Raw genomic sequence first — 14,607 nt, 5'->3', positions numbered from 1 at the left:
CTGCAGAGGAGCCAAGTTATCAGCATCCAACCTTGATGACAGACTTAAATGCAACTCTCTGTTCTATTAATTGAAGCTGGGGACCACTTTTTATTGCCATTACACATGTGCCCTACATCCTACAACTTAGGGATTCTCCAGGCTGCTGAAACTGAGGGGCTTTTTCAAGTGGCCTCCATATGGGAATTTCCCAGGAACTGAGATTACAGGGTTTTTTATGTCAGGGTCCTGGTAAGGGCTTATCATGATCTTCAATTTTTGTCAGTCATTTTAGTTAAAAATAGAGGTTACAAACTATAAGCCAACTTATCCAAGAACATGTAAATTGTTACAATACATGTCTATGTGTGCTAGGGGTGGAGTGGGGATCATAATAGGGTCTGCAGTATAGAAATCCTACTACCTCCAGAGCAGCTGTGGAAAGTTTGGTTGTACAGCACAAGGGACTACTTAATTTAAGAGGGCAAATAAAGATTAATATGCATTCTACTTCTTATGCCATGTAGTTGTTGGTGCTACATATGCCAAGAGGACAGGTATTCCTAACTCTGTCAAAGATACCTTTTGGACTTGCAGCAGCCCTCATTCCTCCCCCTTAGAATACTCTGTATGCTATATGCAAAATGTAGCCATTTGACATGCTTATTCATGTGACCATTAATGCTTATTCATGTTTATTATCCATGCTTATTCATGTGACATTCCACTTATCAAGTACTTTAAAGCTTAACTTTAAAAAGTTCTAATGTTTTCTTTCAACTCAATGAATTATGTTACCTCATAATGTGTGACACACATCCCATTCTGGAGACTACTGGTCTGGTATGTACTTGAAAATGAAGATGTAAATTTGAGAAAGGGGTCAAGGTTATAAGAAGAAATGTAGGGCTCATGCATTTAGGATGATAGTTTAACTTGGTGAGACCTAGAGACACAAGAACCAAATTACCCACATGTAAGTATATTAAAAAGGAGCAATGCAATCTAAAAATGGTATTTTGACATCAACTTTCCACCAGGACAGTGTAACCAGTAACAAGACAAGTTTGTCTACCATAAACAACTGTATGTAACTGGGAAGAATACATGACGCATCTGTCTTCCGGCATTGGACAACTGGCAATGAGGACTGTGATCCCTGAAAAAGGGGACATTCAGGAGGTGAACTCTAAGATGTCCTGATTCTCTGCCTGGGGACCATTTCCCAACCATAATGTAGGCAGCAAGAGCCTAAATAGAACATAGCTTAAAAAGCCTGAGAAAGATCTAGGGCTTGAAACAAATTAAACACCGAACAGAGGAGAGCCCCAAATAGTGAGGGTGCCCGCTGTCTCTCCAGGGTTTCTCCAAGTCCTTGGCTGAAGGATACCATGCATGTGCACAGCAAGACTTTGCGAAGCTTACCAGAGAACAGTAGCTAAGGGATTGAGAAAAACAAAGATACTAAAGGCCCAGGAGGAACAAAGAGAAAAAGTTTTAAAAAGTAGCCTTAAACTTGACCATACTAATAATTACTTAAAATGTAAATGGTTAAACAATTAAAAGCAAAAATTTATAGGTTGGATTTAAAAAGCAAGACACTACTATTTACTATGTACAAGAGACCTACTTTAAATAGAAAGGTTAAAAGGTAAAAGAATGGAAAAATACACCATTCAAACAGAGGTAGAAAATTGGTATAGTTGTATTAACCTAAGACAATGAAGACTTCATGAAAAAGTAGTATGAGAGAGAAAGAACATTTCATAGTGTTCAAAAGGCAGACAATCAATTAGATAAAGCTTCAAAATACTTGCAGCAAAAATCAGCATTAAAGGAATAAAAAGGTCAACAACCATGAGATTTTAACATTCTTCTCTCCATTACAGATAGAACAATTAGAACTACCCCCCTAAAAAAGAAAACCAAACCAAAACAAAGATTTTCACAACAATCTCAAACAACTTGACCTAACTGACATGCACAGAACTACACCAAACAACTATGGATATAATTTAAATTATTTTCAAATACACACAGACCATTCAATATACAATACAATATATTAGGAAATGAAATGTCTCAATAACTTTAAAAGAGTGAAGTCTTACAGACTTAGCAAAAAAACAGTATTTTTTTCTTGCTACAATGGAAATAAGTGATACAGAAAATCCTCAAATAACTTTAAATTCTTTTTAAGATTTTATTTATTTGACAGACAGAGATCACAAGTAGAGAGGCAGGCAGAAAGAGAGGAAGAAGCAGGCCCCCCGCTGAGCAGAAAGCCCCATGGCGGGGCTCAATCCCAGGACTCTGGGATCAGGACCTGAGCCCAAGGCAAGGGCTTTAACCCACTGAGCCACCCGGGCGCAACCCCCTCCCCCACCCTGCCTCGAAATAACTTTAAATTAACACATTTCTGAGCAATCCATCAGTCACAAAAGAAATCACAAGAAAAATTTTAAAATATTTTAATAGAATGTTAAAAACACAAAATTTGTTTGAGGTGGCCAACGTGTGTGCTTAGAGAGAAAAACTCTACCCTTAAAGCAGAGACAAGTAAAATTAACAAAGCCAAAAGTTAGTTGATAAGCCCTTAGGAATAGCAAGCAAGAAAAAGAGCAAACACTACAAATAGAAACAAAGGAGGTCCGGGACATTGTTCAGGCCCTGAAAACATTAAAAGGGAAAGGGAATGTATGAACAAATATATGCTAAAAATGTACCAATTAGATGAAACAGAAAATTTTCAATTTATCTAAACAGATTCATGAAGAAATAAAACATCTGAACAGCCCTTTATCAAGTAAAGACACTGAATTCCTAATCAAAAACCTTCTCATAAATAAAACTCTAAACCCAAATGGATTCATTGAATTCTGTCAAATATTTAAAGAATTAATAGTAATTTTACAAAACCTTTTTCAGAAAACTAGAGATGGAACACTTTATATAGTTTTTGAGGCCAGTTACTACCCTGATACCAAAATCAGATAAAGATACAAGAAAACTCTTATCACCAATATTCCCCAAGAACATAAAAAGTCCTTAAAATATTAGCAAATCAAATCCATAAGTACACAAACAGGATAATACATGGTGACCAAGCAGAGCATATCCCAAGAATGCAAGATAGGTTTAACATCTTCATGACATTAACAGAAAAAAGGTGAAAACCCAGATCACCATTTTAACAGATGCAGAAACTGCATTTAACAAAATTCATCATCCAACACAATTAAAATCCACAGCACACTATGAACAGAAGGGAGCTTCTTAATTTTGATAATAGGCAACTGTAAAAAGCTAATAGTTCTAACATATGATGAACAACTAACGTTATCCTCCTAAGATCAGGAATAAGGCAAGAATGTCACCTCTCATTTAACAGTGAAATTAAACTTCTATTCAATATTGAACTGGAGGTCCTATTTAGTTTAATAAGGGAAGAAGATAACAGAAATTAGGAAAGAAAGAAGTAAAACTATCTACCTGTGAGCAACAGGATAGTCTAAGAAGAAAATCTTAATAGACAAAAAAAACTATGATTTTTAAAATAAAAACTCCTAAGATTTAATAATCAAATTTAGAAAGATAATGGGATACAATCAATAAACAAAAGTAAATTGTATTTTAGCTATCAACAATTAGAAATGATATTTCCTAAAAATACCGGTATCATTAAACAACATCATAAAATATTTTTGGAATAAACTAAAATACTGTGCAAGACTACTATGATAAAATAGTGTTGAAAGCAATTAAAGATCTAAATAGGAGATAAAACATGTTTATAGATAGGAATACTCAATGTTGTTAGATCATTCTCCCAAAGTAGTATCTGGATTTAATGCAATTCTAATCAAAATCGTAGCAGAAATTAACAAGATGATTTTAAAATTTATGAAGAAATGTAAAGGACTTCAAAGAGCAAAACAATAACAAAACTGTCCAACTGAAAATTTACTTTAAAAGCTATGGCAACAGGGGCACCTGGGTGGCTCAGTCGGTTAAGCGGCTGCCTTCGGCTTAGGTCACCATTCGAGGGTCCTGGGCTGGCGCCCCACACCAAGCTCCCTGCCCAGCAGAAGTCTATTTCTGCTTCTCCCTCTGCATCTGCCCCTCCCTCTGCTCATGCTGCCATGTGCTCTCTGGTGCTCTCATATAAATAAATAAAATCTAAAAAAGAAAGAAAGAAAGAAAGAAGCTACACCAATTAAAAAAAAACAACAAAAAAACAAAAACAACAACAACAAAAAAAACCCACTTATTATTGACCGGATAGCTCAAAAGAACAGAAAAGTGTATAGAAATAGAGCCAGACATATATGTTAAACTGATTTTTAACAAAAATGCCAAAGTGACATAATGGGAAAAGTACCCTTTTCAATAAATGGTACTTTAACATATGGTTGAAAACATGAACCTCAACTCTTATGCCTCATACAAAAATTGCTCAAATAGAGGATACATCTAAATATAAAAACCAAAACTATAAAAGTGCTGAAAGGACAAAGTCTTAGTAAACTTAGGGTAGGCAAAGAATTAACTGTAAAAGAAAAAAAAATGACAAATCAGATTTAAGTAAAATTTAAAACTTCAGCTCTTCAAAAGACACTATTAAGAAAATGAAGAGGCAAGCCACAGATGTAAATATGTGCATGTATCATCTAACAAAGGACCAGATTATAGAATGTATATCAAGAATATTTACTTTTCAATAATGTAACCAATTACATAATTTTAAAAATCTACAAAAGACAAACTGAAATTCTACCAAAAAGCTGTAATAACTAATAAGCACATCATTATTCATCAGGGAAATGAAAATTAAAACCATGAGACTCCCCTTTGCACATACTAGAATGAATAAAATTAAAGACTAACACCCAAACTGGCGAGGATATGAACCAACTGGAATTCTCAAACGTTGCTGGAAGGAATGCAAAACAGTACAACCAGTGTAAATACACATTTATGATGCAAACAAGAAATTCCAATTCTAAGTATTTACTCAAGGAAATGAACACATCCACATAAAGACTTGTCTACAAATATTTGTAACAGTTTTATTCATAATAGCCCCCAATTCAAAACAATAGTATAATTTCCATTAACAGGTGAATACCATATATAGAACTGTTTATGTACAAAACTGGTAGGCAATATGGATCTGTCTCAAATACTATTAATTCTCTGACATTGTATCTTGTATTCACAAGGTGATTTATACCTCTCACCAAGAACCCAAAAAAATTATATCCCAGAATTGACAGTTACATGTTATAGACTGCCAGTTAAGAAGTGTAAGAAAACTGGGCACCTGGGTGGCTCAGTGGGTTAAAGCCTCTGCCTTCGGCTCAGGTCATGATCCCAGAGCCCAGCATCGGGCTCTCTACTCAGCGGGGAGCCTGCTTCCTCCTCTCTCTCTCTGCCTGCCTCTCTGCCTCCTTATGATCTCAGTCTGTCAGAAAAATAAATAAAATCTTAAAAAAAAAAAAAGTGTAAGAAAACTGATGGATTCCTATTTTTTACTCTCCATGGGCAAATAATGTGACCCTTTTCAAGAGTATGCCCAGTATTCTTGTAAAAATAGCTTAGGGTGAGGGAATGGGGTAACTGGGTGATGGGCATTAAGGAGGGCACATGATGTGATGAACACTGGGAGTAACAGGCAACCAATAAATTATTGAACACTACACCTGAAACTAATGATGTACTATATGTTGGCTAATTTAATATAAACAAAAAATTTAAAAGGAAAAAATAGCTTAGAGCTTGCAACTCTTACTGAACACTACACGAATGCCACAAAATATTGCACAATGTTTAACACTTCTTTAAGATCAGTTCGTCTTCTGACTTCAGGTACCTATAATGTACCTAAAGAAAATCTATTTTCTAAGCTCTTCCCTCTTTCCTGGATATAACCTCACACTAAGAAAATGACAGTCACACTTGAGGTAGTCATCCAACTTTTAGCATGTGGTCACTCAACCTCATTCCTTCCAACTGGCAGCCTTACAAAGGACAGTTTCAACCCATGTTCTCAATGAAGTGTTGGGAACTAGCATAATTGTGTCTGAGCATTTATAAATTATAATATATATCTTTTTGTTATTATAAGTGAGCCTTATTTCTTTTTCACAAAAAATATTTTAGAAGGATTTATTTTCTATGAATTTCATTTAGGATTAACAGGGAGCACCAAAAATTACTAAATAGAAAAATTCGGCCTGATAGTAAACTATTATTCTATACCTTGAATTTTGGTCTTAATTTCCTAAAGAATCCTCTTATGATCATTTTATTTTGGAATATAATACTGCTTGAACTAAAGAAATACTAGGGTTTAATACTATACTCTAGAATTCTACAAATACACCAAGCTCTCTGGAGGGTGGGCCTAGAAATCTAAATTTTTTTAAGATTTTTATTTATTTCAGAGAGAGAGTGTGGGTGAAAAAGCAGGGAGGAGGGGCAGAGGAAGAGGCAGATGCAGGCTCTCTGCTGAGCACAGAGTCCGCTACCCCGTAGGGGCTAGGATCCCAGGATCCTGAGATGATGACCTGGCCTGAAGGGAGACACTTAACCAACTGAGCCACCCAGTCACCTCTAGAAATCTAAATTTTTAACAAATACACCAATGACTCTAGTACAGCTACAAATTTGAAAACCACTATCTAAATCTAAAAGGGAAGAGTGTAACTACAACATGATTATGGCCTCCACAAAACTTGTTTTGTTTGACCTATAGAATGGGCCTGTGTGCATGTTTATTATTTTTATTTTTTTTAATTTACTTGCCAATATCTAATACTAGAGAAAGCTCTCACAGAAATCTGGGCTTCAGACTTCTCATTAAGAAAAATTATATATATATATATATATATCCTTTAATACTGGTCCTCCCCTCTCTTGCATGACAACCTGCTGGAGCTTAGTTTGCTTCCTCTCCCTTTCCCTTCCCCCTCATTCCTATTATTTCACCCCCAAGATCATAGGTCTCTAACTCAGATAGTTAGCTTAGCTCCTGCAGGTATTAAAGACTGACCCATAATGACTATCCAGTTTCATTAGGAGAAGGCAGTACAGGTGATCAAATGAACCCTATATATTTATAAAATGTACTGGCTCAAGTTTTACTTCAGCTAGTATTAAAATAAGTTTGCAAGGAGAGAAGGGAGAATATATTCAAGTCGGTAAGATTCAGGATAGATGTATCTTTAATTTATTGAACATAACCCTAACTTCTCTTGTACTATATTTAAAATACCATTGTTAGAGACTTTGTCTTTCTTAGTATAAAAACAAAAACATTACCTTCTAATTTAAATGCTTTCTTGGAACTCTTGCTGATAATACAAACACTAAGATAAAATACACTGAGAGACTAGAATTACACAGAACATTTTGAGAAATCTGAAATTGAAAACATGTTTTCAGAGTTATTAATGAGAACCCATGTTCTCATTCATTCAGGTCTAAGCATCATGGCCAGGAATATGATGTCTTAATTCTAGAATTATGCAAAACCCAGATCCTAATTGGCTACCAGCCTGCTTGACCAGTTAAAATATAAATAAAAGAAACCTTAAAATGTGTCTAAAAATTAAGAACAAAGATTGAAGTTTCACTTACACGAAATTTCCACAGGTGAGCCACATCAGAGAAAACAGTGTGAAAGATCTGAGACTTCAGCCTACTTGCAAGCTAGCTTACCATCTGGTACAAGATACAAAGACTCAGGGATGAGACAAGGGGCAGTTTATTAGTTACTCGCAATAACATAAGCCAGAGCATCAACATTTTTGCACTGGTTGCCAGAATTCCATTTCCCACCAGACAAGGTGAAAAGGGCCAGCTGACACCTGCAGAGGAGTGGGTTGTGTTACACAGGAGGACACCTAAGCTTAGAGAAGCCCAATCTTTTATCATGGGCAGTAAGCATGCCGGCCTTTAACTCCAGTAGACATTAACTGGACCGTGTGCATGCCTGATCTTTGCTCTGGTGGAAGACACTATCTCTATCTTTCAAGGCTGATCCTTACAGAAACATCTTCTAAAAATAGAAACAAAGGGCAGTCAGTACCTCCCTGGCATGACCTGCAGAAACTGAGCGACCCATGGAAAACTGGCTCCCTCAACTAGATACTGTTTGTAACATATAATCAAATGAAGAGTCTAAAACCACTATTTATGCATCAATTTTATATATACACCTTGACCCAGCTTCAATTATTTAATCAGCATTTTATCTCGAATCAACTAGACCCTCTAACAAAGTATGTATTAAAAATGAATTATTCCCTTTTCCAGTTACTTTCTATTTTTAAAAAAAGGGGTGCTCCAATATTTGCACTATTACAATTTAAAATCCTCAAGCATTCTTCCAGAATAACTACTGTACTTACTTCGACTAACTTTAAATGTTTCAAACCTGTTAACGTTAGCAAAGGGAACTACCTGTCAAAAGTCTCATTATACCGTAACAAATACCACAAAGAGAACAGCAACTTCAACATTTCTAGCTGTCCTCTAAGAAATACAAGAAAAGCCTGCCCCCCAAGTCACTTTGTTCTGTTTCTCTTTACCCTTTACCGTTTCAAAAGAAAATCTTCCAATGAGAAAAGACAACAAAATGCCGTTTCTTTTGGTTCCTTTGTCCCTAGCAGAAGGGAGTAAAATCGGGGACTCGTTAAGGTAAAGAACCTGAAACAGGCAAGATAGTAAACAGACGGCATCCGACCTGTAATCAATCACCGAAGAAAGTCACCATCACTTCATCTTCATCCCTCCCTTCCCCCCCTCCAGCTCAAATAACGTGGGTATACACGAGATGATTAGGATCATATGGACCCGGACAAAGCTCTGGGGAGGCAGAGGGTAGCAGTTAACAAGATGCAGTCGGCAAAGAATCCGAGATACCCACTAGAGCCCACTCCAACAGAGGTTTTCAAAAGTGCGGGTCGCCCGGGCCACCCAACCCCGGAGGAGAACGCCGAGCAGCAGGAGGAGCGGCAGCGGCGCCGCCAAGTCCTCGGCACCCGTGGAAGTTGCTCGCGGGGCGCGCGGCACGCCGCAGAGCGCGCGGGCCCTCCATGTCACCGCCGCCAACACAGACCCTCCTCCTCGCCCCTCCCCCGCCGCGCACCCCGGGCGGCGGCGACATGACAGCGGGTCGCGCCGCACAAGGGCGCTCGCCTCCCCGAGCCCCTCCCCGGGCTCCCCCGCGCCCACGGCCGGCTCTCACCTTGGGTGGCGAACGGCGAGGAGCCGCTGACCGGCGAGCCGGGGGCGGGGACGGGCGGCGGGGTCTCGGCCGAACCCAGCATGGGCGCGGGCAGCATGAGGTAGCGCTGGGGCGCGGGCAGGCAGCGCTGGCAGAAGGAGTGCAGGCAGGGCAGCAGCTTGGGCGCCCGGCTCTGGATGTTCTGGTGGCACACGGCGCAAGTGTCCAACAGGTTGAGCCGGGCCGCCTCGCCTCCGCGCTCCGAGTCGGGGCCCTGCCGACTCTCGGCCTCGTTCTCCCCGCTTGGCGCCGCCGAGGGCCCCCCGGCGGCCGCCGCCGAAGCCGCCGCGGCCGCCGTCGCCGCCTTCTCCACAGCCACCTCCATTGTCCTGCCCCCGCCGCCGCCGGGAAAGGGGGAGCGCGGTCTCCGCCTGCCGCCGCCCCCGACGACCTCCTCCGTCTCCTCCTCACAGGCCGCTCGGGTGACCCGCGGGAGAGGGAGGGAGGCCGGGCCGGGCCGAGGAAGCCTCCTCAGGCCCCGGGGATCCGCCTCCCGGGTGGCGCGGCCGGAAGAAGGGGATCTGTCAGCGGGAACCGTTCCTCGCACCGGGAAGGCTGCGCCCCGTCCGCTTCGCCAACCGCCGCGGCGCTCGTCGAATCCGCCCAGCCCGCCCTCGTCTCCCCGCCTTTCTCCCTGGGCCCCCGGCCCACCTCAAGCCCCGCCCCCACCCACCCTCTCCCAGCAACTGAGGCGACGGCAAGGAACGCGCCGCCCAATAGCCGCCGCGCCTGGCCAGGGGGCGGGGCCTGCCCGAGCCCGCGAGGCTCCGACGGCCGCGGCGGGAGGCTGGGAGGTGGGAAGGCGCTTGCCCAGCCCCGCCCCCACCGAACTCCTAGAGCCGCGGCTTCTGATTGGGCCTTTGTGTGTGTTTCGCTCCTCTGAAAAGATTAAGGGATCATTTGTTAATGACAGACCGACTAATTCGGTCCGCCTGTGTTAGCCCCTCCTATGGGGCGGAGCTCCACCGTGTGTACTCAACGCGGTTAATTAAGTAACTGCTCCGAAAAGTCTCGTTTTACTGCTGAAAGACCCGGGTCCGGTAGGAAGAGTAAATATGGTGGGAGGGTCAAAGGATGACGAAGTAGAGATTGTGAAGAGCAAACAAGGGAAGAATTTTATAAATGGAGAAATGTTGGTGAGAAAGATGCTGTCCACAGCATGGATGTGCCACCTGAATTCACTCTTCTCCATTAGGAAATGAGGGAACATGAGGAATAAGGGTGGAGGTTCTTTTTGCAAAGTCGGGGATTTTTAATTTAAAGGATTCCCCCCCAGTGAAAAGGGTGAAATTAATTTTTAAAGTCAGTGATTTGCTTTTCAAATGAATAAAGATGGTTCTTTCTCCAAGAAACATATATAAAGATTGTTTGAAACTGTCTTTATTGTATGAATGTGGCATCACTTTGAGAAATAAAAATAAATCTCAGTACTGAAGTCCAAGTAATTCCTTCAAATTTTTTTTCGTCCTGCCCCCCAAAACACAGACTTACACAGAAGGGACACACATTTTCACTCAAAAAATGGCCAAATTTGGGGTGCCAGGCTGTCTCCGTCAGTAGAACATGTGACTCTTGATCTTAAGGTTGTAAGTTCAAGCCCCATACTGGGAGTGGAGACTAAAAAAAATTATTTTTTCAGAGCTTGAAGTATAGAAAAGGGGGGGGCAAACTTTTGCACACACATGTAAAAAAATTGTATGTAAGTGCCATTTTAAATACAAATGAAATAGTGCGGGATCATTGAGGAAAGTGGGATAGGGTCAGAAGATCTTGTTAAAGTTGAACGATCCTGGGAGAAAAAAACGCATGAAGGTGAGCAACTTGACTCTCCTTACCTTTTCCACTAGCCTCTTTCCCAAACAAATCCTAAATCCAATCACCGTAGGTCTCCAAGAGTGAAGTTCTCCTTCTTAAAGACCTTCAAGGGCTATCTATTTATTTTGTACCGTGGTAGTTACTTAAACCTTAGTTTGCATAAGAATCACCTGGCAAGCTTACTTAAAAGCAAATATTCCAATTTTAGATGCATCTGGTGACTATGATCTGGTCCATCCAGGACAACCCTTAGGAAAATAGGGGCCATCTCAAATTTCTTAACCCACCTAACGTCCCTCGTCGTCCCTCTATGATTTCATCCCTCTTCCTTCCTATACCTCTCAAGCTGATTCTCCCTCTACTCTCATACTTTATGCACCAGCTGTGGAGGCTGAGAAAAATCAAGGCCATCCCACCTCAGGTTTAGCCTTAGTGTAGGTACAGCCATCTTAGCTCCAGCAGCCATCTCAGGGCTGAACTTTCTCCCACCCTGCTTTAGTAAGCCCTACCCTGCTTTGGTTCCAGAGACCTCCACCCTGCTTTGGTTCCAGGAATCCCCACCCTGCTTTAGTAACAGGAACCCATAAATACCCATGCCTTAACTAAGCTCGGGGTCCAAGTCCCTACTCCACTGCATCGGGTATACTGGGGCCCAAGCTTAAGCTTGTCAAATAAACCCTCGTGTGATTACATCAGTGTTGGCTCCTTGGTGGTCTCTCAGACACGAAAACTCGGGCATAACACAGCAATTTTAATACCTCCCTGCTTTGCACATGCTGTTCCCTTTGTTTTGGAATGCTTTTCCCTAAAAATCAGACTTACCAGTTGTCTCCCTAAACCACCCCAGATGAAGTTCATCATTCTTTCCCCAGTACTCATTCTGTACCCCATCTTTTTGTAGCTGCACCTTGCAAATCTTTATATCCTAGGAAAGCAGATTCTGCTTTATAAATTAATGATTTAATATGCTAATAATTCATTACAGAGATGGTATACAGGATTCAAGCAGACTAAAGACAAGTGCCTTTTATTCCCTTTGATGATGGTGGTACAGAAGGAAAAAATGAGGGTAAATTGTGGAAGTTTGTTTTTGGAGAATTCCACACAATTTGATAACAACTCCCTAGATTAGTTTCTTAAATCATCATGGATAATCAGTTTTAGAGAAAATTTTATTTTCCATATTCTTAGGCTTCCTAGTCTCATGTAGTTAAAGCAATCGTGTGTTTTAGTTTGTTCAACTATATATGGTTTCTGATCTTTTTAATTCCAGAAAAGGGATTTATTGTTTTAACTGTTTTTATCATGTGCCTTTCTTACCTAGGTATTGTCTTCCCAAGTGCATTGCAAAAATATTTCACAGGGATCCACACTATGATAGATGATTCTTCCTTAATTATAACTCTCATCTCTCTCCCACTCTTGTTCTATAATGGCTCTGACTCCCTTCTTCATCCAAGGCTCTCCATAATTTCAGCCCTATCTGATCTCCCTGCCTGGTCCTACAGCTGGCCCATATCTACTCTAAGTTCCAGCCTAACTGGATGGCTTGTGATTTTCTAAACTGCACCAACACCACCCCTATCATCCCTCTGAGAGAGGGGGGGTAATATCTGTCTCTGCTAGAAGAGAAAGGGCTCTGCAAGGAGAGCATGAACATTTGAGGCCAGTGAGGATCTCTCATGTGTACCCCTTCCATGGTAGTGATGAATAGAAATTCCAGTCTCCCAGGAGACTTTAACAAAATCATTTTTGAGTAGTATTCTTCGAGGTTATGATACATGTCTAGGCAAGGAGGATGTGAAACAGCCCCCTTTACCTAATTTTCTATAGCCACAGAGGAATAAGGAAAAGATTTCTGCACCTTCTGTAGTAGCTGAGAGGCTTGGATAACTTGCAACCTCATTGTTAGCACAAGGACGCCTTGTGCAGGGACCGAAGGCGGTCTCAGCAATCGAGTACGAATGCAAGCAAGGCACATTCTGTGTATGCCATCATGAGCGGATGTCCTAGATCCACTGTCTTTCCCACATATGCCATGGCCTATTAAACCCTTCGATCTTCAAAATGGCCCTAGAAAGGTAAATGAATATGATATTGATGGATTTAAAATCCAAAATGATGACCAAAACCAAAATGGAAACAAAACCTGAAGAAACTGAGAATAGGATTAGGTTAAATTTTCTGCCATCAGGATAAAGGGTTAACCCAGTGAGCATGGGTAACTCAAATCCTGCACATTCCAAAGAAAGACTTGGTCCTTAATGGGCTCTTGGGAGATGCCCTTTGAACCTCTATCCTACCTGATAAAAGTGTTGCTGTATGCCTGAGGCTTTAGCCCTACACTCTTAACAGTTTGATCATAATTTATACTAACAATATGACTTATGCTCACACTTTTTTTTTTTAAATATACTTGAATCTCTGGGTCACAGTGTGTTTGACCTTGTGAAGGCAGTAGCCTAAATAGTTAAGGTCAGTCACCTGGGCACTCCATGCTGGTGTGACTGACCCCCAGTTAAAATCCCTGATACCAAGACTTGGTGTCTGTCCCTTGCTGGCAACTTTACCCATGTCGTTACACAAAACTGCTAGAGAATTAAGCCCTCTGGTGAGACTCCACTGGCAGAAGACTCCTGGAGGCTCCCTTCTGGTTTCTCCTGGGCTTTGCCTATGTGCCTTTTTCCTTTACTAATTTTAATCTGTATCCTTTTGCCATAATGATTAGTAACTGGGATAGAGATGGATCTATTTTTCTGAGTCCTATGAATCCTTCCAGCAGATCTTTGAAACGGAGGTGGTCTTGGGGACAGCCAAGACAAAGGGCATACCATTTCTCCTACTAGATTGTAACTCCTTTGGACTAAGAACCAACTCTTCTCTTTCGTATTCTTTTCATATCCCAAAAATCGCCTGGAAGCAAAAAATCTAGAGGTTGGCTCCTCCTGCTTTCTTCCTTTCACCCTTTGCTTCAACCTCAATTATAGCTCCTTTGCTCAATGGTTTTGTTTGCTTGTTTGTTTGTTTGTTGCTTCTTGTGAGCCATTTGCTTGAAGAGGAAGGCTCGGGAGAGGTCACTGCAGTGATTTCCCTTTCCCCGAATTACCTCCCTCCTGTAGTCATTTTTTTAGGTAAACGTTGGTTTTAGAACATGAAGTGTGGAGGAATAGAAGTCGCCGAAGGGCTGGGGAGTGACAGGCAAAGGGGCACATTTATTCCCTTGTCTGATGGACGAGAGCAATGAAGTGGCCTGTAAACTGAATATTGACTCATGAAATTTAGTGGACTGAGATGTTACAGACATTTGGAGCAAGTTAACTTAGGTGCTGGGAGCAATACCTCTGCAGACCATTCTGGGAATATCTAAGAGCAGAGAGCAGCCCCACATTTTAATATTCTGCCTGCTCTGTGGAAGCACTTCGGGTTTTATTATGAGATTAAGAATTGCAGAGAAGAAAAAGAAGAAAGAAGCAACAGAAAACTCATAGATCAAGTGCAAGTCAATCAGATGACCAAGGGGG

General features: G+C 41.2%; 1 protein-coding gene across 4 annotated transcripts in view; it reads right to left on the bottom strand.

Moving 5' to 3' along the window:
• Positions 1 to 9,839, bottom strand: part of TRIM24 (tripartite motif containing 24) — a 95,802-nt gene extending 85,963 nt beyond the window's left edge. For 2 of the 4 annotated variants that reach the window (XM_045063019.1, XM_045063020.1), the window contains exon 1: positions 9,233 to 9,838. In XM_045063019.1, coding sequence (XP_044918954.1) covers positions 9,233 to 9,596 — 364 coding nt within the window. In that variant the 5' untranslated portion in view covers positions 9,597 to 9,838. Of the gene's footprint in view, positions 1 to 9,232 lie in introns of all 4 variants that reach the window. The other 2 variants (XM_013050010.2, XM_013050006.2) reach the window with 2 other exon arrangements.
• Positions 9,840 to 14,607: the final 4,768 nt, after the last annotated feature.

The sequence above is a fragment of the Mustela putorius genome, unplaced genomic scaffold, assembly GCF_011764305.1.
Source record: "Mustela putorius furo isolate JIRA1106 unplaced genomic scaffold, ASM1176430v1.1 tig00003845_pilon_pilon_pilon, whole genome shotgun sequence".
NCBI classification, from domain to species: Eukaryota; Metazoa; Chordata; class Mammalia; order Carnivora; family Mustelidae; genus Mustela; species Mustela putorius.
Note: the sequence above shows the minus strand (reverse complement) of the source record. Positions and strands in the feature narration are given on the sequence as shown.